The following is a 24,762-nucleotide window of genomic DNA, read 5'->3' as shown; positions in this document are numbered from 1 at the left end:
TAACTGCCCCTACGCCGACCCTGCACCCTGCGATGTCGCTGCCTCCGGCAGCGACATCGCAGGCGACGCGGGCCTTCTCCTTCTCTGCCGGCGTCGAGAAGCTTGCCGGGCAGGCCGTGGGCGGTCGGCGGCGAGCCGCCATCCGCTCGGCTGCAGCGGGAGGGAATCCAGCCGGCGTCCGCGAGCAGAGCACAGCGGCGTGCTCAAACGAGAGGCGCGAACGAGCAGCGCCGCAGTGGCAGATCGCGAGGGGTGGGCGGCAGCTTGCCGCGCGCTGCTGGCAGGCGACCGGCACGGGCGTGCGCCGCGGGGCGCGGGCGCGGCGAGTAGGTGCGATGCGATCCCGTCCGTTCCAGGGCACGGAGGCGGGAGCACCTCGTGTTGCGCCGGTCGTACGCGGCGTGCCCGGCCGACGGGCGGCAGATCTCCAGGTGAGTGGAGTGAGTGGATGGATGAACTGGCAGGTTTCAATGCCCGTGCCTTGGCCCAGCCTAGCCAGGCTGCCTGCCTGCACGCTCCCGCCGCGGCATTCTTGAGGCCTTGACCAGTGGTGTGATGGTGGCCACTTGCCGTGCTCCCTACTGATTGCGCTCTGAATCTGGGGAGGGAAACTAGCTGGAGCCTGACGTGAACCGCCCACCTAGCACAGCGAGAGAGAATGCCATGTGGGGGACTCGTTCTTGGCATGGCCCAGGGCCGGCAGGGCGGAAGAGTGACCATGGCGTTTCTGGTCTTGCATCAAGGGGACACCTGGTCCAAGGATGGGGATGGTGGCTAGCCCTGTGCCTGTCACGGGCAAAGTAGCCACGGACCGGTTCCTCTCCCTCGGAGGGAAAGGGGATTAGGTTTGAGCCTAGAGTGGCATTGTACACACTCAGAAAACGAAGCGAACGTAGAACATCTCTCCAATTTCAAGCATCTAAAGTTCTAACCATATTCGTGAATTGGGTATTTGGGTTCCACTAGGATAGCCACCTTTCTTGTTTTTCTGAGCCAACCCGGCCGAAGTTGTGTGCGCCATGCCCGAATTTGTTACGCTTTTCTGGGCCCCATCAACTATCATGACTTCCCTCATTGGAAAATGGATCAAAGTTGAGTTCCAGGCTTGAAAGAGTAAAATATACCACCGGCCCTCGAACTTAATTCGGGGTGTAATCCTGATCCCCAAACTTTTAAAATATATATTTAGATTCTCAAATTTGCTAATCGTATCGCGTGAAGTTCAAATCATTATTTTTAAGTTATAAAGTGAAAGTGGCAACTTATACGGAGCTTATATGTTGATCCAAATTTTATTTTTTAAATTTTCTACTCAACTTAAAATTTTGTTTCAAAATTTTATGCCGAATATTTTCTTTGCCAATATTTTCTCCAAAATTTATATTTTTTATTTTCTATATTTTACAAATTTGATCATGTTTTACAATTTTTCTATATGAATCTTTTATATTTGAATATATTTGTACAAGTAAATTGGCATAAATTATTTTTTTGGGTATATAATTTTTTATTTGAAATAATTATATAACTTTTGATTTAGCTTAAACAAGTGTAGTTTGGACCTCGCCTGATATAATGAGTAAGTTTAAGAATCTGAATGTGCATTTTGAAAGTTTGGAGACCGGAATGACACCCAAAGTCAAGTTCAAGCGCCGGCGATGCATTTTACTCAGCTTGAAAGTTAGAATCTCTTTGGATGCGGGTGACTAAACTTTAGTCCCATCACATCACATATTTGAACACCAATTAGGAGTACTAGATATAGACTACTTATAAAACCAATTGCATAAATGAAGGCTAATTCACGAGACGAATCTATTAAGACTAATTAATCCATCATTAGCACATGTTTACTGTAGCACAATATTATCAAATTATGGACTAATTATGCTCAATGGATTCGTATCATGAATTAGTCTCCATCTGTGCAATTAGTTTTGTAATTAATCTATATTTAGTACTCCTAATTAGTCCAAACATCCGACGTGATAAGAACCAAATTTCAGTTTGGGGGGGGGTGATCCAAAAGAGGCCCTTAGCCTATCCGTTTCACCAAAACACTAAGCACTGAGGATCTGCTTGGATCAAACCGACTAAACTTTAGTCCCTGTCACATCAGATATTTGGACACTAATTAGGACAGTACTAAAACCCTTCTGTATTTCTGCTATTATTAAAGCAAGCAATGATTCTTTGGTCCATCAATTTGAGTCATAATCAAATTTCGGATGACCGTATGTTAATTTAAAAATCCGAAACCATTTAGAATTAGCGCTTGGTGAGTAAAATAGAAAAAGATTGAAGTCCTCAATCGACACATACTATATTAGTACATATGGTGTATAATATATTTTTACATGCTAATCAATATATTTATATAGCTTCCCGTAACAACGCACGGACACTGTGGACACTGTGTTAGTATAGACTAATTATAAAACTAATTGTACAGATGGAGGCTAATTCACGAGACGAATCCATTAAGTCTAATTAGTCCATAATTTGACAATGTTATGCTCCAGTAAACATATGCTAATGAAAGATTAATAAAGCTTAATAGATTCATCTCGTGAATCAGCCTTTATTTATGCAATTGATTTTATAATTAATCTATATTTAATACTTTTAATTGGTGTTCAAATATCCGATGCGAGGGAATGAAGTATAGTCACACAGATCAAAGAGGCATAAGACAGCGCATTCCAGAAATATTTGCAACTTGCAAGCTCTCAAAACTAGGAGTGGGACCGATTTAACGCAACATAACCAACAGTCCAACACAAATAGAGCATGATGGTGCAAAACTTGTAGACATATGCGCAGACCGTTTCCAGTTTCAAAAACGCGCAGAATCAAAAGGCGACACAAGAAGGTGATTGATGATTTTCTGGAGCCAGCCTCCACCAAAGCAATTATAAACAGCTGAATCTGCATCCTCCGAAGCCTTCAGGGTGCTGAAATTATATAGCATACAAATCAGCATGGGCTCAGTAAATCGCAAGCACTACATGTGAGGGGGTAAAAAGGATAATTTCTTGCTTATACATGCTTGCAAATCTAAGTTCCTGTATTTAAGTTGACATGTATGTAAACCTGCAATAAAACTCATGAACATGGGAGTTTGGGAGTTATCAGTGCAAAACTGCCCAAAACGGTATATGGAATGCAGCAGCCTAAAACTGCCCATGCTCAATTCATGGCATGGGAGTTATCAGTGCTTTTGCACAACTGTCAAAGTACACAAGTGAGTGGGCAAAAATTGATGTCATATACAAATCGAGACAATAGTTCACCACATTCTTGAATATTACATTTTGGATGACATCTTCACAACAGCAGCAATAGAAGATCTAACTTTTATTTTCTCGTAGCCACTCAACAAAATTGTCTAGAATCAAAGGCCAAGCAAGGTCCGAATCATAATTGTCGAGTGATGGGAAGTTTATCTGCATTATTAGAAAAAAAAATGCCATGTGTCAATGACAGAACAAAGAATAATGCAAAACCTGGTAAAAAGGATTACAAGGTTGAGCTAGTCATGTAAAACATGAAATGCTGCAAAACAGGGAAGGTTTCAAGCATGACCTCATTACAGAACCGAATAAATCCCATCCATTGGTCCATGTTTATCACCTTGTAGTCATTTTGGTACTGAAACAAAGAATATAGAATGTCAATTAAGCAAAGATGAGTCCCACAGAAGAAAGGAATGAATGAAAAATAGCGTCCATTACCTTGAGGTAATCATTAAGCTTGTCAACCTGGGGGCGGAACTGCAAGCCTAATACTAGATTCAGCAACTCACAAGCAACTGGAATTTCTATACACTTCTTCTTATCCTCTGAGCAAAGATGAAAAAACATTGACATAAATAGTCGTCAGTTTAATCATTTTGCTGCACAGTTATCTCGTACAATATCGAATAACATTACCTGTGAGGCAATAACGAAATGCATATGTGTAGAAATCCTGGAAATTGGTTGGCCTTGTAACCTGGATTTGTAAAGCAGATCAAAGTTATCAGAAAATCAAGTACATTTGAACCAAAAATTATCAACAACTAATGATAGCTCATTATTCCATCTGCTTTCAATAGAAGCAGAGTACTCTCAAAAAATAAGCTAATTATTCCATTACAATCATAAGGTGGCAGTATCTTATGATAAATTCGTGAGATGGAAGTTCTTGATTACAAAATTAATTTATTCACTCCACAAGCTACATCTGGCATGCATGTAATGCTCCGATTATATTTTGGGAGACAGACTCACCTCTTGAACCAGTTCTGGGAATGCTTTCTTCAGCTTACTGATACTGTCAGCTCGAAGAGCTTTCAAACCGGTTCGCCACTCATCCTGAGAACACAAAAGTATGTTTTAGTCAACACATGAAAGCATATACAATTTTATACTGATCAGAACTAAAATAAGTTCTTCAAAGAAGTGGTAATGCATACCAAGGTAAAGTAACCTTGCTTCTCACAGCCCATTTTCCTGATACAACATACATGGCATTTATCAGACATTTGTGAAATGGACAAACAAAATTGGAAATTTTAGAGGAAAAATGACATACCATGCTAGCATTAGAATCCTAACATCGGTATGGGGAACTTCGAGATGAGAACAGAGTGTTTCAATGCCTTCTGGGCTGTTCCAGGAGGGGGGAAATGATCAGTATTGCATTGGTAAGGGTGAACGGTTGCATGAAATTAAATAAAAAAAGGCCATAAGTGTGGACTTGAAAAAGTGTCATAGCTAATAGTTTGAAAAAAGATACAGTAATACAATAGAAGGATGTATCCATGACCTTATATAAGACAACCACTGTGGGCCACTTTGGTAGACAACACCCAAACCAGTCGTCACAATGGATCTAAACCGATTTATCATACGAAAGCACAAAACTACCGCCAGTGAGAACTCCTAAGTGGGTTAACTCAGCATCGGTACTGTCCTTAGTTGGGACTCACCACCCTGTGGCTACTGGCTTGGTCTAACTGCTGCTACATAAAGTGCTTTGTTGGGTTCATTTTCTAATTGCAAACAAAAATATCAAATATCGTTTTCTATTGGTTTGGCAAATTAGATTTCATAGTACTAAGGCAAAACTTATCACATCAAAGTTGTGGGGTAAGCATACATGATGGACACAAAATTGAGCTATTAGCTAAGCACATCATCATCATCAAGACAGAGCTAGCACATCACCCATATGATAAAAAGAGGACCATTACGAGCAGCAAACATAGAGTGGCGAAACGTTGAGAATCACTGGACAAAAGACTTACTCAATCATGCCAGATGAGTTATCAGCATAAGTATAGAAAAATTGATCAATCCGTTCAACTTCCTTGGAAACTGCTTTAGTAGGGCCTGGTAATAATAGTGAAAACGTTATCATAAACTGATAAATAGAAAGCACAAAACATGAGTCAAAACTAAGTTGTTACATTAGGTAATTCCAATTTCTAGATGATAGCTTAGGAAAAAACAGAAATTACAGAAAGAAAGCATCAGCTTGACATAAACAAACAGCAGTCTAAAATTTTAAATATCATATGAGGCCCAACCCATCCATTGCAAAGAATAAACCGAGGTACATAAGTATTGCTCTGTCCTGTGCACATCTCTGTATTTGCAGGATCAACGTACCTCAAAGATATTATAAAAGGACACCTGGTAAAGGTTTACTGTTAACCTATAACAACATAAATTGGAATATAAGCATATGGGCATGTTTGGTAGGGACACACAAATCCATGCATGTGGACATCTAGACATGCACACTCTTTGCACACCCAGACAGATAAGTATAAACATTTTGACAACTAATTTAAGAAGAAAAGGAATCAGTGCAGCTCACCACGTTGTGCTTTCCTGCTGGTCAGGTTTGTACTGACTCCTTTTCTTTTTCTGTTTTGTTTTTCATTTACTTGTTCCGCACCTAAATATAATTGTTTGCTTAGTATTCATTCAGATACACATACCCTAGAATAGAGAGCCCCTACTTCAATGCATTTGAATAACAATATAGTGCAATGGAAAATGTAGTACAAATAAAATGCATACCAAAACCAACCAAGACACGGATGAGCTGATGGGCAAACTATTTGAAGCTAATTAAAGAGTTTGTAGTTACATGATAACAACTTGTTCAAACTTCTCAACTTAAAGCTTCTTTGAGTACAATTAAGTATTAGACAAAGTCACTGTGAATTCACTAGGCCGAATTAAACGCCCAAATGAGAAAAGGCAAACTAATAGATTGGGAGATGGAGCAGCACGAGAGAGCCTGAGTTAAATGAGATGGCACAAAAAGGAGCAAGTAGACCACACAATGTCGAGTTCGTGTTGGTAGCTATTCATACAAACGAGGTTAACCTAAATTATGGAAGGAATGCATTGTACTTTTCCACAACAACTTTCTGAGAAAAGTGGGACTCAATCATGAAATCTAACCACCTAAGTAATTAAAGTAGCAATTATATGACCATCACAATGGCACAATAAACAAATACTTCCTTCAGTTCAGAATAAGCATAAAATTCAAACCTACACCTAGCAATCTAAGGTTCTCATAGTCTACAAATCGAAACAGATACAGTAAACGGCATCATAACTGTAACTTTCTGCTTAGAAACTAATTCACATAGGCCGGCAAAGGATCAAACATGCCGATTGTACAAATCTGTTATCAGATGAACGAATCGACTGGCGATTCCACACCAAATTCAGTCAAGATTCAAACACCTTTTCGTACAACCACAACGCCGAGTCGCCGAAACCCCCCAACCTAACCCACACCCTTCCAATCTCGTATCGAACGACCAATAACCCCGTATACCGAGCCACCGAGCATCATAGAATCGGACCGTCTAGCGCGCTCCGGCGCGGCGCGGTGTCGAGATTGGATCTTCCAGAGGAAATAGCACCCGTATCCAATCCCGCGAACGGGAGAGCATCCGCGCAGCCCGGGAACTCTCGACCGGATCAAGGAACACGAGAACAAGGGGAGGAGGGAGGGATCCGGGGGCGGGGCGTTACCAGCGCTGGCGGTCGCGGCGGACGACGACGACTTCTTCGAGGCGCGCCTCATGGTGGCGGCGGGCTGGCTTGCTCCTGTACCCACCTTCTTCGATCGCTGATTAAAGACCCCCTTCGGGTTCTTCTCCCCTCGGCTCGCCGAGTTCTCCCCTTCTTCTCGGTTGCGAGTCCCGGCTCCCGAGTTCGCTGTCGGGGGAAGAAGAGAAAGGAAGGAAGACGGAGGAGGGGCGCAGGTGGAGCCCTTTCTTCTTATAGGATTCGGCCCACGTGCGGGCCCGGATCGATACACGGGCCACCGCGACCATAGTTTTACGCGGTTTAAACCTCGATTGATTTTTTAAACTATGGTTTAATCCCGGCTGAGGAGATTAATTGACTCGACACATCGTGGAGTGAATATGATCGGGATCCAATCCGAGCCGTCAGGGTGTAAAAAAAATTCGAATCGTCTGCATAGAGTTCTTCTCTCTATCCACTAAGAACATGTTCCAATTGGAAAAGGTTTTGAAACCTTACGAAGATTCACAGAATATATGAGGAAAACAAGACTTAGAGGTTGGAGTTACAACTTGATCATCTTTGGATTCTTCCCAACTAATAATTATCTAGCTAATTGATAATATTTTTTATTAGTTAACCATTAGCTCGGGTGTTTGGATCTACTGGCTAATTGCTTACTTTTAATATGAATGGACCATGCTACTCCCTCCGTCCTAATATATAAGACGTAACCACTTTTTACTTAAGTCCCAAAATAAAAAGCATACTCTCTATGTAGGCACGTACATCGATGCAGTAATAATAGTGTTGATAGAGAGAATTAAATACGTTCATCGGTCTTTGAACCAGATTTGATTACGCCTTATATACTGGGACGGAGGAGGTATCTCTATATTTTTTGGGTGCCGAGTTCAGGGTAGAGAGGGGACTAGATCAGGGGTAAAAAGAAATTTAAACACCATTATCTAGGATTAGCTGGGTTTAATTAACTAATGCAATATTATAGTAAAAGTTAGTTAAGGGACAGATAACTACTTCATTAACTGATCTGTTTAGATTCTTAATAGCTATTTTTAGCTAGTTAATCATTATCTCGAAGATCCAAACAAGACCTAATATCGATGATTCACCGAGTTGGAATTTTGGAACTTTCGGCCTTCCATAGCATGAGCTTGAAATGATGCATACCATCTCTGATCATCCTATTGGAATGGTCTAAAAAAGACTATATATGATAAATCATTCTCACAGCTAACTTTCCTTCCTCTAAGCAAATAAATGTACCTTTTCAACTTATAAAAAAATGTGCCTTTCCAAAATGGGAAAAATAAAACGAGAGTGGGGGGGGGATCTCACTTCAACCTTGAGAGACGTGTCAATTTGGGAATTGATCTCTGTTAGAAGAGGAAGTTGCTAAATATGTGGGGGGGGGGGGGTTGGGGGTTTGAAGGAAGTAAAAAAAACTAAAATTTAGGAATTAAGGGTGGGAACCTTTGAGTCTGATAGCGGCGGTGTTCAGATGATGTTGGTGTTCCAACAATATTCCGTTACAATCTGAATTGGATTAGGGTTCGGTGTTAAAATTGATTTTGGGTGAGGGTGGAGAGAATTTGTTGGCTTTGGAGCAGGGAAGGCCAAGGAGGCTGATGGCATGATAATGTTGGAAGTGAGGGTGTGGGCACCCCTCATATTGTGTGGAGGAGGTCAGTTGGTAAGCGTAGTGAGGGAGTCTCGTTGGGTGCGGGGGGGGGGGGGGGGGGGGAGGCGCATTGAGGCGGCGAGGTTGGCAGGAACGACAAGGAGTGTGGCTGGGTAGAAGTTGATGAAGGCGCCGTGAGGGGAAGGAGATGCTATTGAGGATGGTGATGCGGGACAATGGGAGGAAGATATAGGTGTGCTTAGCGTTATTTTCTTTCCTTTTTCTCTATTTCTAAAATAAGTGAAATATATCCCGCAAATTTGTGAAGTGTAAATAATGTCCAGCAAAGCTTTTAACAATTTTATTAACTATTTGAGATCACCACATCGGATTGGTATTCCTTGTTTTTATGTTCTCTATGTATTAAATGGTGGTTGGAGTCACAGCTCCTCAGATGACAGCTTGTTATTTTATTAAATTATTTGTTAACATGGTGCTAGGTTTTCACAATTGCACTTGTTTCGAGTAAGTTTTCATCGTTACATTTTCATGGCAGCTTAAAAAGGCTTAAAGTGGTATTGTATAAGCTTGTTGGGAAGATGGGTGTACCATGAAGACAACCATGTGAACACGGAAAACATCTCGACTCATGCAACTTTTTAATCCACATGAACAACGAAAGCATATCCATGACCATTGACATTAGCTACGAGTATCCTAGTTGTACTTCAAAGTACAAATAAAACTTGGAAGGTCTCTCTCAACCAAGAAGATGGATAACGTTTATAGAGACACGTTCTTCCGTACACTAACATTAGCGAGCCGCGAACAACCTGATTGCTGGATGCCGCCCCCTGTGGGCTGGACAAAAGTCAGTGTGGATGGAATTCATCGGGCCAGATCTTATTGACGGCCTGGCGAGTACTTTTTCAGTGCCTGAATGCAGAAGAAGCAGAAGCGGATATTTGAGACGGTGTCCGCCTTGCGACGCAATGGGCGCCAGGCTCGGTGATATTCGAGACAGACCGCGCGCGGATAGGTCAAAGGCCTAACGAACAGATCAGAGCTCAGCTTCATCTTTGCTGAAGCCAGAGAACAGACCCAGCTGCCAGTGGGGGAGCGTGAAAGGAAATCAGGGGGGTCCAATTGGCAAAGCTTTCACAGCTTCCATTTAAGTTCCACATCTCTAGCAGGCTTAATAAAGAAGATATGTGTGTAAGATATGCATGCATCCATACAAAATTTACAGGCATGCAACAGATATGTGCTGAACTTTTCATTAATTTCTCATTGGCAAGGAGGGAGCTGGAGCCCAGTATAACCCTAACGAGGCTCCGCCATTGCCAGCTGCTGGACACTTGGCCCATCACCCAGGCGAGAAGAGAGTGTAACAGTTGCACATGACCAACACATTTATCTAGGAATAATTCCCACACTGCGGTCTGGGTAGGTCGAGCACCTGCGTGTCTTGGACCTTGGACCTGGTCGAGAACAAATCTAATCCTACTACTGCTTACTCCCTCCATCCTAAAATAAATGTTGTTTTAGAAAATTTCAGACACATTATTCATCCTGAAAAATGACCTTATCACCCTAATTAACTCTAGCAATTAACTCTAGCAATTGTGATTAAAAATCGTGTTATTTATTTGGATTTTTGGATCCTCAAGGAATGCATATGCATTGAAACTAGAAAAGTAACATCTACAAAGTATTTGATTGGCTCTATGCGATTTTCTATACAATATTTTCTTTATTTGGTATATCTCATTACAAGCTAAAACAACTCTTTGTATGACAAAATGTGAACACTAAAACAACACTTATTATGGAACGGAGGGGGTAGCCAATAGAACTCCCTTTTCACCCGAAAAAAAATTAGCGTGCCCCTGTACTTCTAATTTCAGTTAATCAGCAAGCATGATTTTAGAATATATTCCTATAACATAACCTTTCATTTCTTCTATTTACGAATGGCGTCATGTATTCATACCTTTTACTGTACTCTGTACATATGCCAACCCTCGATCAGGGATCAGCACATTTAAAAATGCTATCCTACCTCTCTTAGGTGAGGGATAAGAGAGAGAGAGAAAATGAACAGTCCTGCCAAAAACTATATACCTCTTCTGTGGGTGAAGAGGGAAATTGCGAGAAGAGATGGAATTAACTTAGTCAGATTGATACAGCACTGTCGGGATTCACGCGGTTCAGACGGACAGTGCCCAGAATGTACTCAGGCAGCTCTTTCTCTTCCTTTGCCTGCAGAGATAAAGCTGTTAGCACGCTTCATGTTATTCAATGTACAGCAAATTAAAGCCTTGCTAAATTCATAAAACAGAGCATGGTGTTCATAATTTCTTGAGCGTATCCCTTGACGAAATCCAAGTCTAAATTAGGCAAACATTAACAAACGGGATTTCAAGGTGTGTGTGGTCTTTGTTTTTTCCAATTTTCCCTGGTAAAATGTCGGGAACATTCAATGAGGTTTGTCCTTGGTGCTGGAGCTCAACAAAGTAGATACAGTACGTTGTGCAGGTATCATTGTGGTAGATGCATGAATGCCTATGTGAAGACGAGAATATAACTACAGTAGATGCTTGTGAAATCATATTTATCATAATCCAGTTAGGAATTGAAAGGTTTATAGGGAAAATGATAAAAGCGCATAGTGCTTTCAGTTCTGGCTGGTAAAGTAATAAGGACCAAGGAGTACCTCAATAAGAATAGCAAGATCAACAACAATGCTTGTGACATATCCCAATACTAGACCAATAATACTCCGTGCAACAGAAGATGAACCAATGTCGACATCTATCTGCAAAGCAGATTTCCTTTGTAAGGACACTACAATATTCAAATTAAAATAATAAAATACGGTAAGAAAAACAGGCCAAAGACCAAAAGAACAAAGCTAAATAAAATAAATATCATTATTCATCATATATGTACATTCTAGTTGTTTGTCGTTGAAATTTGCCACCAGGGCACCACTATGCTAAATCTGATATTTGGAATCTTAGATTATTTGAAATTTTCAGTGAAAAAGCTGTTTTTTTTTTTCCAACTGAGTACCTCCAGAAAGTTATCCTGGCGAAGATAATTGCACGTTACTGCTTTGCCCAAAAGGCAAGCTTTCGTTCCAACTGCACGCTTCACCATCCAATAGCCCTGAGATCATTTCGTACATGAGTTTACATGAACAAATTATGACATCCAATGGTAATATGATACATCAGCTAAGACATGCATACCTCAACAATGCTTGGAATAAGTTTAAATCTGGCATCTCGGAACGCATCAGTTCCATCAATGAACCTACCCAACAAAGAATCTTTGTTCACTGGTCTCTCTGCTGCGTAGTACATGACCAAGTTATAATTTGGTTTCGCTGGAACCTGCATGTTTATCCTAGTCAATAAATAATGTATCATGTCCATCCACAGAAAAAAAGGGATGGCAGGTACTCTCCAATGAAACATGATATGATGGTTTACTAAGCACAAAGTCAAACTATAAATTTAGACAATACAAGAAACTCATAACTGTAAGTACCTGCAAATTTATAACCAATATGAAAGGAATCTTCTTTGCAGCTTCTGACTGTAATGTAAAAAAACAGAAAATTAGGCACACAGGAACATGCATGCTAAGTCACAGAGTACAGTATAATGGACAAGTTACTCTTGCGTCTGCATGTAATTACACAGCAAGAGTCTCTTAGGACAATCCCAACCCAAGACACTAGATGTAGTTTCTATCAATCCCCTCTCTTCTCTCTCCTTTCATGTCCCTATCCCCCTTCTCCTTTCTTGGTTCTCGCATAGACATGGTTCCTTGCATGAGAAACCATTTCCATCTCTCGCTCCTTAATTCTCTTGCTACCTCAGCAAACTGCTTACACAGGCTATTTAATGTCATGGAAACTATCCTAGGTCAGTGGGTTGGGACTGCCCTTACAAACTAGCATTAATGCTAAAAAAACACTAGCATTATTGGTGATTATACAATCTTCCGTGTTTTTAGCTTAGGGCTACCGCTTGTTCACTTCGAACTAGTAATTGCTTCCATGCATTCGCAAAAGGGCAATGAAGCTTACAATGATGCTGAAGGTCCAATCTTATCTAACACCATTGATAAAGAAGGAAGAAGATAATCAAGATGGTCAACAAAATCAACAGTCCTGGCCTACATGCTAATACAAGTTTATCGGTAAGAGATAAAGTTAAACTAGTGCTAACATTTGACTAGCATAATTTTTAAACTCCCTCTAGAAATTGAAGCTTCCATAAACCTATTGAGTTGCATGCACCAACCAATTCAACCCAAAAGCTTAAGCTGATGGGAAGAGGAGGGCAATTCACTTATACTTCAACACTCCCCCTCACGTGCAGGCTCCGCTAGGCCTCAAACGTGGAAATAGGAGTCGGCTGCAATTATTTTATTTAATCGCGCCTGTCAGGATTCGAACTCGAGACCTCTGGCTTTGATACCATATTGAGTTGCATGCACCAACCAATTCAACCCAAAAGCTTAAGCTGGTGGGAAGAGGAGGGCAATTCACTTATACTTCAACAAACCATACAGATAGTTCCTAAGATCTATGAACTAACAGGAAGAATGGTATGTACCCCCTCCGCTCCAAAATATAGATCCTTTAGTTTTGTCAAAAGTCAACTTTTTCTAACTTGTGTAAAAAATGCAAGTTTTTCTGCAGAGGACAGTGAAGCGTTGATATAATTGTATTTTATTGGCCAAGAAGAATCTGAAAAATCAATGCAATCAAAAAACTAATTCTAACATTAAGTGAATTCCAAAAGCAGCAACTGATGTCCATCACTCCAGAATATTCTAATGCTTATCAAACTTTCTTACCTGCACAAGGCTTTTGGGATGCAAAGCAACCGAATCAAAGCGCTCATCAACCTTGAACCAATCGACTGCAATGAGCTTTAGAAGCGGATCCCCACCAACCACCTGTTTATATGCCAAGTTAACACCACGAGATTTCACAATTTAGCCTTGAAACAAAGACGCTTGTTATATAGAACAATGTCTGGCCACAATGTGATTATTGATTGATTCAGGCCTTCTAGCTAATATAAAATAAGAAAACAGATGAAGGTGAAGCTTCCACAATATAGCAGCATTGATAAATAAAGGTTCACAAATCACAGGCAATTCGATAAGAAAAGTAACAGATCAAATTTGCATCAGTTCACACAGTAATGCTTTAGCATGCTCAGATATACTTATTAACCAAAGAATTAATTGTTATCATATTTTTTTGTATACAGTAACAAACTTCTGCTCGGATCTTCTAGGTGAACCATGATTTGGTACTAGCAGAGAAATAACTTTGGTTTGTTTCCACAATTTGGTTGATTACTTATTGCATATAGATTGTAATGCTCCGTCATACGATCATACCTTGGTGTAATCTGTCAAGTAAGTCTTCCCTCTGATCATAAACTTCCCACCACCAGGTGCACTCCAAGAATTAGGGTCATTTTCACTTTTCGCTCTACGAAGGGTGCCATGGAAGTGGCTGGGGTCAACAGTTACTGGACTAGAATCCGTAACCAATTCACTGGTCTCAACCAAAGCTGTAGAAAAAAGTGAACCATACTTAAGATTTAATGGGAAACAAAATGGTTGCATTGAATGATGAATGATGACTGAAACAAAAACTAAACTAGGAAAAGAAGCAAAGCTGAGGACAGAAAAGAGACTATATGTTACAACTGGGACTTAGTTGGGACATTTATGTACAATTATAGTGAATTTTATCTCCCTAGTTTCTACTACACTAGTACATTTCAGACGTGACCCAAAAGGAACATTAATGCACCAACACAAATACCGACCAGTGTTCTCTTTTTTTCATTGAAATAAAAAGGACTAGCAATATTTACCAATATAGAGCCTATTCATTGCATCATTCTAGTGTAGGCAAATGAATAGCGGTGCCAATTCTTGATCCTTAGGCTTAGGGGCACCTCCAAGCCTCCTTAGTTCAAATATTTGTATTACCTTTTCAAAATCAGACCCCATTTTGGAAAAGTAGTATAACAAATGAAGGTGAGTTAACTGTTTCCTTGCAACATTTTTCCATTAGGCTTAGTTTAACCTAGAAACTTGTGTATCCATTTTACTTGATCATCATCATAGTCTACAGCGGCGTTATTCTTTGGTCCATCACACTAGCTGACCATGTTGATTTCTTATATATTACAGATATACTAGCATCTATGCAACCACTCTTCTTCTACGCTTCCACTACAAACTATTTTTGTACATGGGCACACATATATCTGTACCTTGTGCACACCTACATACATGTTTGTGGGTGTTGGTGCACTGATTTGCATGTCTAATTGTTCAGTTGTAGTGTTTGCAAAACTAAGGTTGAATGCAAATATGCTTATCATATTCAGCAATGCTAGAAAATTTGAAAAGCATATGGTTAAAATTTACCTTTAGTTTTCTTTAAAGCTAAACCAGCAATAGCCCATGACACATTCTTCAGTTTCACTTTTCCAGCCTGCACAGATTATAAAAGGAAATAGGTCTTCATTTGTTGTTGAACATAATAGGCTATCTGTATTTCACAATCCTGATTTGCAACCGTAGTGTTCACCTTTGGAGTTGTGGCATCATCATCATCATCATCATCATCATCATCATCGCTATCTTCATCTTCAAAGGATTCACCTCTAGCAAGTGCATCATAAAATTCGTCGCCAGGTTCAGAATCTTCAAGTTCACTCTGGATGATCAAAGGTTCAGATGCTTTTGACTTCACTACTGTTGAAGGCAAATCAGATGTCAAGGCTGGATTGGCTGCAAAGTACTCTCTTAGACCTGGCGACAGTAGAGAAAAAGCAAGGGCTTCAATATATAATCAAAATTATTTCATATTTGTTGCAACAGAAGCGGATTTGACCAACCTGCTACTTGGCTGAGCAAAGCAAAAGGGATACTTTTGTCAAAATTTGAGGAGTGCCTTCTCTTCCATCTGCCCCAAAAACTCGGAGAAATCTCTAACATAAGAGTAACAACACACTTTGGACTTGATCCTGATGTGTTCAACCTCCTTATCTCCCATGTTGATGCTGAAAGATGTAGCACAATTAATACATTCCAAGGCAATGTGGAAAACCAGTGGGAAAAAATCCAAGTAGTATGTAATAGGTAGTAGGAGTTAGTCCTTAATGAACATCTAGGGTAAAGTGGTGTCCGTCCATGTTTATTTTTACTTATACAACCTTAATACTATGTTATGTGTGCACCCATGTGCCTTTTATAGGATACTTGTTTTAATCTCATTTCATCTAATCCACCATCAGCTGAACAATGCAGTGGCCAGATAAATTGGTTAGTTATAAACTTCTACACCTGGTATCCGGTAAAGTTAGAGTGTTTGGTGGGACCAAAAACAAAAAGGGGTATATACATTGTAATTTTTGAAACTATGGCATCTGAAAAGGTAATTAGAAACTTTGTGTGACCACTATTCATCCTGTGCATCTTGGTGAACCAAGCAGCTTGGTTGGTTACTGCTAACAGTTGACAGTACGGCTACCCAGGATCGTACCCAGGCTCACCAATTTGTGGTACCTCTCCCTGGGAAACCAGTTTTAGCGAGTTTCCTGGCTAGCCATGGTGTACTCCTGTACCTTAATCCAAAAACTGACCAGAGGGTCTCACCCATGGTCAAGAAAAAAAAAATAGAAAAGGCATTTTTAGCCTTTTAAGGTTAGCAGAAGAAATAAATATAGTTTGAGGCTAGGGTAGCAATCAGACAATGGTGAATGTATATATGGTTCATGGGCCAAAATTGGACATCATTTTCTACAGATGGGTTCTGATCAAATCCAAGCTGTAAAGTGTAAAACTCATCTTGCCACGTTCAAGTCCCAAAATTCACTAGTTCTACGATAAGCCCAATAGTATATGCACACTCACTTACACAACAGCGAACTTGGAAAAAATATTTGTCAGATAATTTTTCTAGTTGGTGCGTTGGTGAACTGAAAGATAACAAAAGTCTTCTGGAATTTAAGTTTCATAGAAACTACAAAGTGGCAATTAGTTAATGCAATATTACAGGTATATCAAGACATCAGCAATGTGCACTATTCGCTCAATGAAACTTACACATATTAAACAAAAAGTAGAGTGGTTAAGAACTTTAGGTGTTCAAACTTTTCTGAACATGCTTGTTTCACAAAAGGTCATCACAAAGCAAGCTGAAAAGCTAAAAGGTGCGACCATAATGAATACTTCATGGAATCATACTGAGAACGCAACAAATCGAAACAAGAAAGATCAATCTTACGGTTGATTTTTGTACGTTTGCAACCATGCTTTGGAGGTCTTTTGTTGTGACCAATGGGACTCTGCAAAATGGCTGCATAAGAGAAAAACTTGCATGACCAACTCAACTCTGAACCTGTAAAGCACATAACTGGAATCTGATGGATATCAATTGTTGTATGTGGCTACCAATTTTCTCGACAGATAGTCCACTGGACATAGTCACAACAGGATTTGTACATACATATTTTATGCACAACAGTACAATTTTTTTGTGAACAGTACATCTTTTATAGTTCACAGTAATTATTATTTGCATCCTACCATAACTAGAAGATTTAGAAAACCTTTTGCATGCCATGTAAAGCAAAGTTACTACCAGATATGCTATTTAAAAACAGGAAATCTATTCACAGTACTGGATGAAAAAAAAAGACTATACTTACATGCAGGTCCATGAACCGTGATGGTTACACTTAAAAGATCACAAGGTCATTGAGTTATAATCAATTGGGATTGCAAACAAAGTACATTTAGGTGGGTGATTTTCACTTGTTGTCCCATGTAAAATGTTTTATCATATATTGCTCAAAAACAGAAAGTTTGCAAACTTGTACATGAATTGACATCTTCTCATATAAAAATATCATATTTGCAAGTCCATGAACCGTGATGGTTACACTTAAAAGATCACAAGGTCATTGAGTTATAATCAATCGGGATTGCAAACAAAGTACATTTAGGTGGGTGATTTTCACTTGTTGTCCCATGTAAAATGTTTTATCATATATTCCTCAAAAACAGAAAGTTTGCAAACTTGTACATGAATTGACATCTTCTCATATAAAAATATCATATTTGCAACATTTTTCAGAAAACATAGGGAGCTTTAACATCAACCGATATCACATAGAAAAGTGCCAGCTGATTTGTATGCAAGTGTTACAATTGAATATAAAAGGTTGAACTCATATCTCTCATTTCAACCTAGGTGAACCTAATAAAATGTTTTAGGAGTTAGGACATACGTCATCTTTGGGTTATTAAAGAAAATCATTCATATTCAGATATCATTACCAAAGGACTGACACAATAGATTAAGTTACTTACTATATGCTCCGTCTTGTCCGCGAAACCATTGCCTTGAGAAAACAAAATCCTTCTTTTCTTTCCACCTGAGAACAACCTCTGTAAGTGTTATTTTCCTACAAACCATGGCCTAAAAGTTGAAGCCTACATGTTCAGCTATAAGAAACATGCTTCTTCATAAAGCTGATGGATGATCAGAGAAAACACAAAAAACTGTACGTTACTAATATCAAGATTTGTCCAAATGCCAAAAGATGGCTATCTGATCATGCTCAGAAGATCTATATAGATGTTTTACACTTATGTGTCATTGGTAAAAATTAATGCTGACAAATAGGTAAAGGTCTACAGTTGCATCAGAATCGTACATGTAAAGGTAATGAGAGGAAAGTACCAATTTAGATATTTTGGCTCATAGGTCCCATAAACCACATCGCAGTATCCATCAATTGTTTCCACCAACTCCAAATCAGCTGTCAACATATCCCACCTGTCAAAGTTTCATAGTGAGTTTACTTTGTGTTCCATCCACAAGGAGAAAAAAGTTAATATATGTTCCACTGTAAGATGCAGATTTATGTTCCATAGATGGAAATCAACTGCTAGCTTACTCGTATCTCTTATGCTTATCAAGATTGAGAACCACTTCAAACACAGTATCAGGGTTTGCACCAACCACCCCAACAGACTTCAGAAGTATTCCCTTTCCACCCTGCAAAAAAAGGAATAACATTACGCATTTTCTGCAGATAGAGCATGTTGAAATATACTCCACGATTGGACAGCAATTAATACAAAAGAGTGGGAAAACATAAAACATGCATTCAGAGGCCATGGTCTTCTTAGTTGTTAGGGATAGGCTATAAATCATTGCATGAAGCTGGATGGTCTTGGCATTTCACTCAGTGAAGCCAAGTTGTTGTGCTGAAGGATATGTACATATGTATAGAATTCCTATTGTGCAGTTTGTCCCTCCCTCCCTCCCTCCCCATAAGAGTGCAACCACATAATCAAGACTGCAAGAAACTTGTAACAGGCAAATATTATGAGACCTGTTTAATTGCCATCACGTATTTCTTACTGGAGAGTTACATATTTGTTTTAAAAGAGATAACCCAACAAAGAGATAAAGATCATGAGAAAATGGCTAAGTTCATTGGGAACTTGCAAAGTTACAGTAGTATGTCATATGTTTGACCTTAATAACTAAAATAGCTTTCTCACCTTTGGGTTTGCAATATCTTCAAAAATTCTGATACCTGCACAGATATGGAGCTGATGTGAGATAAGATAAGACGCATGTGACTCAACATAAACACACAACTTTCGAATTTTCCATTTGCCTCTAAGAATATGAATAGCAGAAACAAAGGTGATGCACTTAAAAGTTATGCTATGAACCACTGCTTCCTGCAAGGCACATAATCTACTTGGACAATTATTTATGCTGTTAATACAGGTCGCATCACAAATTCAAATATAAAGAACATATCCTCCTCTAAAAATAGTAAACTTTATAATTGCCCATTCTATCATTTAAGAAGCCCAAAGGAGCTGAAGAAGGGCTTTGTAATCTAACAGATTGGCTGTTACAAAAATAACACCATGGCAGCAACGCTACCTGACTGTATATTGACGTAATCAGCTAATCTAAGTTTGCCTCTTGTGTTTCACAATATAGCACGTGCAACATTCTGCTTCACTATTTTCACCGATGCAGAGGATAAAGATATATCAGATTGGAAATATATGCATAGCACCTTATCCATAAATAGAAAACCAGGAACACCAAATATTAGTCAAAAAAATTTACTCGTTTGTGAGTTAAAATGGCGTGGCAGGGTACACATTGCCCACTGAGAAGAAATTGTCTTGATCATGCATGTGAAGGTTTGAGGAGCTTCCATTTCGTATGAAGTCAACAAAACTCATTTTTGCTTTATTTTGCATGTGTTTCTCTTGCATGCAAACTATCCAAGTTAAAAAATGTCTTACAAAAGGTGGCAAATGGCCAGGGTAACTGTGCAGTGAATTGTATGTGCCCAGTCGCTGCTTTACTTTTTTCAGAAATGAGATAGAAAGATCAGTTATGCAGTTTCACCAAATAAAAATACAGTTGTGTAACCATCCAGCAGCACAATGTTCTATTCAGCAGTGCACAGTCGTTGCTTTACTTTTTTCAGAAATGAGATAGAAAGATCAGTTATGCAGTTTCACCAAATAAAAATACAGTTGTGTAACCATCCAGCAGCACAATGTCATATAAGGGATTTTGAGTTTAACCAATGGCATGTGAGGAATTGGCAGCTGAAGGAAATGTTACTAGGATCCAACAGGAATAGTATATAAAGAATTAAATATACCATTAAATGTTCGAACATATCTCCATTCATGTGCTTCAAATGCATCTCCAGTATCACCTCCAAAGTTTGTATTAACCCTTTCCTGGTTCCGAAGATCTGAAGATTGACGGAGGAGCATTTCAGGCCCTGTAAAGAAAATGCAATAAAAATCGACGTAGGTGAGAAGATCTAATGCACTGTTAGCCATGCCATGGATGACTTTAACAGAAAAATATGCATGGTTCATTATACTAATTATAGTCTGTAAATATTTCACAATTGGGTTCATTCAAATATTAGATTATTCTACAAGCAAGTAGCTGAAAAAGACTAGCTGAATGATCTCCATTGCCACCACATCAGAATGGAACCTTCAACTTCCTTGCCATGTTTGGCCTACATTGCCATCAAACTATACTGTGCCTCAGCTCTTCATCTACACCAAGCCTAGCTCCATATCTCCTCTATACCCAGCTGGGCTCCCTATCATGCCATGCCACCTCCTTGACATGTTTAGCCTGTGCATCATCATCCTCACATTGCACACTCCTGGACAAATATTCTCCACTCGACTAGGAGAGACCGCTATACTCGACAGCAATGAAGGATATGGATCTGACAACAGCAGAGTTCACTACAAGCTCGTTTCGATGAGAATGGGGAAATTTTAAGGGATGGGTGACGGTATGAAAATTTTAAGGGATGTGGTGATGATATGAAGCTACACAAACAAAAAAAGAGAGAGAAGAGAATTTGAGAAAGAGGAGGAGGTTGATGGCACAGTAAAACATATAGCTAGTGTTAATGGTTTAATCTGTTAGCCAGAGTTTTCTTTTTGTATATTAGAGGTGTTTTAGGGAGGTCAAAGGGGAAGAGGTAGGAGGGAATGAAAATGTCACCACTCACAAACTGGTATTTTTAGTAGTTAAAATACATTAATGTTGTAGCTTTAATTCTTACCTTTACCAATTCTTACAAGTTTTCCCAAGCCTTGTGCATATCTCCTAACCCGAGGCCGATGACCATCAAGATTAATCCTACAGTGGTAAAACAGTCACATGATGTCCGGGTGTCAGTGTTTCATTGAAGAGAACTACTAATAAACAAGAAAAGGATAATTGATTATCATACTCATTTTCATTCTGCAATCTGTTCCAGCTAACACCCCTCATCAAGTCATTGTCTGCCTGTAAGAAAACATCATGAGAAAAGATGTGTTAAGTCAAAAAAACATGAACAAATCAAATATAGCTGTGATTTAATGTGAAAACCAGCAGCTGCAAATTTAATGATCTGAATGCATGTTAAATGTTGCTTTATAGTTTCTACTGTTTGCACATTTTTCGCTATTTTATGACCAACATCAACAGCTGCACCAAACAATAAAAGCAGCCTTTGAGCGCAAGTGCTTTGAACATTAGTATGGTTCCACAATGGATGAGGTATTGAGGATGCATCCATAAACACCTAACTACACCTAAATAGTAGCAGTTAATTTTTTTAGAGCATTTCCTAAATACCAACCTGTTGTTTGGCTTGTTCAAATGCTTCAATCCATTTCCGGGCTTCACCAGGAGTAGCACATGCTATCTATCAAAACCACAACAGCAGTAACATTTAGTTGCCATGAAGAAATAGTGCTTACAGATTTGCAAGTACACCATAAGCTGAGTACCTCTCCTTTCTTTGTTTGATCCAACCGATTGCACAACCTTAGGACATAAACATCCTACATTTACAGAACAGAAATCGGTAAATTGTTAAGATAAGAAGATGAGGCATATCTGAACAAACCACACAGCACCACATGGAAATCACTGAAACAATGTAATGGTTCCTAGAGTTCTGTAGCGCCCAGACCTAGAAATTCATTACCATGAATCTAAGGACTCAACAAAGGTTGGACCATACCCCATGATTAACCCTCCGGCGACCAAGCTCCTCCACCATAAGGGTGTGGCCAACAGCACCCTTTCGGATAGGTTCCTGAAACAAAATGTTTAAGAAGAAATAAGCCTCTGTAAGAATTTTTGAGAGAGAATCGTGGAAATGAGGAGCCACTCTGTGACATTGTCTCCAAACGTAGCTTTATCCAACTGTATGGCAACCTATTGGACATATGAGAACACCAAACATGACTCACTTTATGGATATGTATACCAGCATGGATGCAGAAAAACTAAAACCCCCGAAGAACTCCTAAATGCAGGTCCCGCTCAAATGCGAGTGCAAGAGAAATAGATTAACAACACAAAAGTAAGTCCGATAGTCGAGTAAATACAAACCTGAACAAACAGAACCCAGCATAGAGGTTTCAATCCAAACTCTATGTGAGACAAGCCAATCACCATGTAATGGCAACATGATCCGAGCAAAAACTACAACCGAGAAATGTGCCCCCAAATGCACATTTGTGTTTCTCCTAGCAGACATATACGGGTGAGACATTTCTCTGCATAATCCCTGCATTCTACTACCGTATCAAGCCAAAACTTGCCGAACCAAACCACAAGCCGCAAGCGTAACGAATTCGAGCATGCATTGCTCGACAATTCCATCTAAATTCCCTAACAGTCAACAGGTCCAAAACAAAACTGAGCAATGACGCAGGCGCAAACTCAACCAGCAATTGCTGCGGGCGACACGAAACCGACAAGTCCGGATAGGATGAGGTTTCAGGCTTTAAGCGCCCCAACCAAAACGGGCCAGACCACACAATTTGAGCAAACCCCCAACCCAGCCCGCAAAATCATGAGAAGCCGTAACGCGAAAAAATCGCGACAAGCAACGCAGCCACCACACTCATCAGAACCGAACACGGCAAGCGGAGCGGGAGGGGGAGAGAGAGAGGGCTAATGGAGCTGGGGGGAACCGACGAGTCCCGGGTGGTTGTGCGGGTCCCGCTTGTACATGGCGACGGTCCTGCCGCGGATGACGAGGAAGCGGAGGTGGCAGTACTCGTGTCCGATGGAGTTGACGCCAAGGTGGTACACCCACCCGGAGTACTCCGCCGCGCTCCGCCCGCTGCCCCCGCTCCCGCTGCCGCTGCTCCGGCTGCCGAGGTCCGGCGACCCCGCCTCCGAGAGCTCCACCTCGAACACGTCCCCGGCGCCCGGCGGCGCGGGCGGCTTCGCAGCGACCGTGGCCATCTCCGGCCGCACGCGTGGCGTGGGGGGTGGGTGGGTGGATTCCGACGGGGGAAGGGCGGGGCGGGGTAAAGTGGGAAAGGGACGAACAGGAGTTTCGAGCTGTGCTCCTCGGCGGAGTTTTGTACGGAGGAAAGGGCGTCGGGGACCCACACGGATGTCGCTGCCCCCACACGGCGGAACGGAAGCCGCCGCGCTGGAAAAAGTAGCCGTTAGCTTCGAGGCCGCATCGCCCTCGCCCCTCTGTTGCCAACTGGTACGTGACGTACGTCGCATCGTACGCGTGCTTCACAATTGCACAAGCAAACGTGCCGTTTGGCTTGAGACGGCAGTAGGAGTATTTCCAGTGTTTTTTTCCGCTTCAGTTTTGACAACGTCAGGTCAATTCGATCTGGTTTGCAGCCTGAGCCTGCCTAGCAAGATTATTAGATTAGCTACTAAGTAACTTAGGCTTACCGAAGATAATCGTGTCACAACTCTAGAATCTATGACGCGTGACCTCTAGAAGGCGAAATTTTGGCTCATGATAGCAGGAACCGATCGCTTGTCCTAAGAAAATTGTTGGCACATGTACAGCCAGCCGGGCATGATCCGAGATCATTTGGTCGTTTGGCCGCGTGCCTTCTCCCCGGTTGGAGAGTCCAGCAGTCCTGCTAGGCTGCTACTTCCCCCGCATGAGCCATGTGGAGGTGCCCTGGCTGCCAGTTAACTGCAGCGGAGCCTTCCTCCAGTCCCCAGAAATACGATGCGAACCTTTGCGGCTGTGTTCTGTGTCTACCACCGTCGCAGCAGGGGAGACTGCCGAGGGAGGAAGTCGCCAATTGTAAAGATGCTTAGCCTTTGCGAGCGGCCATCAAGGCATAAACGCGCCGACACCGAGCGTGCATCTACCCCCCGTAACGCCGTCTCCTACACGTACTAGTGTCGCTGTTCGTAACAGCTAGAGGTGCCATCGTCCAGAACGAAACAGCCACACGTGTAAGGCTAATCACAATGGGTTTTATATTCCTGTTTCTAAAAATACCACATCAGCTTAGTGGATGAATGAAACACTATGTCTCAATGGAGAGTTTCATTTTACTATTTCCAAAGCTATTCAGTGTAATTAAATGCTAGTTGATCTAGTGTGGCACGGGATTCCCCATGAAACAACGGCGGTCACAGTGGTCGTTTCACGCCAT

At 40.8% G+C, this 24,762-nt stretch overlaps 2 protein-coding genes across 5 annotated transcripts; both read right to left on the bottom strand.

Moving 5' to 3' along the window:
* Window positions 1-2,727: 2,727 nt before the first annotated feature.
* On the bottom strand, window positions 2,728-7,280 carry LOC112898591 (DCN1-like protein 4). 3 transcript variants are annotated; one of them, XM_025966940.1, is made up of 11 exons: window positions 7,047-7,280; window positions 5,866-5,946; window positions 5,291-5,375; window positions 4,576-4,650; window positions 4,457-4,493; window positions 4,272-4,355; window positions 3,933-3,993; window positions 3,735-3,841; window positions 3,586-3,651; window positions 3,312-3,446; window positions 2,728-2,954 (listed from the first exon to the last, which is right to left on the bottom strand). In XM_025966940.1, the coding sequence occupies exons 1-10, from the start codon at window positions 7,096-7,098 to the stop codon at window positions 3,351-3,353; spliced, it is 744 nt and encodes a 247-aa protein (XP_025822725.1). In that variant the 5' UTR covers window positions 7,099-7,280; the 3' UTR covers window positions 2,728-2,954; window positions 3,312-3,350. The 3 variants fall into 3 exon arrangements, with proteins under 3 accessions (XP_025822725.1, XP_025822724.1, XP_025822726.1); XM_025966939.1 differs by lacking the exon at window positions 2,728-2,954 and having other exon boundaries at window positions 3,129-3,446; XM_025966941.1 differs by lacking the exons at window positions 2,728-2,954; window positions 5,866-5,946 and having other exon boundaries at window positions 3,129-3,446; window positions 7,047-7,279.
* Window positions 7,281-10,621: 3,341 nt separating this feature from the next.
* Window positions 10,622-23,709, bottom strand: LOC112896881 (protein ENHANCED DISEASE RESISTANCE 2). 2 transcript variants are annotated; one of them, XM_025965003.1, is made up of 22 exons: window positions 23,312-23,709; window positions 22,347-22,421; window positions 22,111-22,164; window positions 21,960-22,025; window positions 21,567-21,622; window positions 21,396-21,472; window positions 20,457-20,582; window positions 19,318-19,352; window positions 18,705-18,805; window positions 18,488-18,583; window positions 18,115-18,179; window positions 17,027-17,098; window positions 15,636-15,800; window positions 15,326-15,549; window positions 15,163-15,229; window positions 14,116-14,291; window positions 13,561-13,662; window positions 12,241-12,288; window positions 11,940-12,083; window positions 11,761-11,856; window positions 11,402-11,503; window positions 10,622-10,947 (listed from the first exon to the last, which is right to left on the bottom strand). In XM_025965003.1, exons 1-22 carry the CDS (start codon window positions 23,582-23,584, stop codon window positions 10,861-10,863), a joined length of 2,307 nt encoding a protein of 768 aa, XP_025820788.1. In that variant the 5' UTR covers window positions 23,585-23,709; the 3' UTR covers window positions 10,622-10,860. The 2 variants fall into 2 exon arrangements, with proteins under 2 accessions (XP_025820788.1, XP_025820789.1); XM_025965004.1 differs by lacking the exon at window positions 23,312-23,709 and adding an exon at window positions 22,721-23,275.
* Between the last annotated feature and the right edge of the window lie 1,053 nt (window positions 23,710-24,762).

The sequence above is a fragment of the Panicum hallii genome, chromosome 6 (assembly GCF_002211085.1).
Source record: "Panicum hallii strain FIL2 chromosome 6, PHallii_v3.1, whole genome shotgun sequence".
NCBI lineage: Eukaryota > Viridiplantae > Streptophyta > Magnoliopsida > Poales > Poaceae > Panicum > Panicum hallii.
The sequence above is the reverse complement of the archived record's forward strand: the minus strand, read 5'-3'. Positions and strand labels throughout refer to the sequence as shown.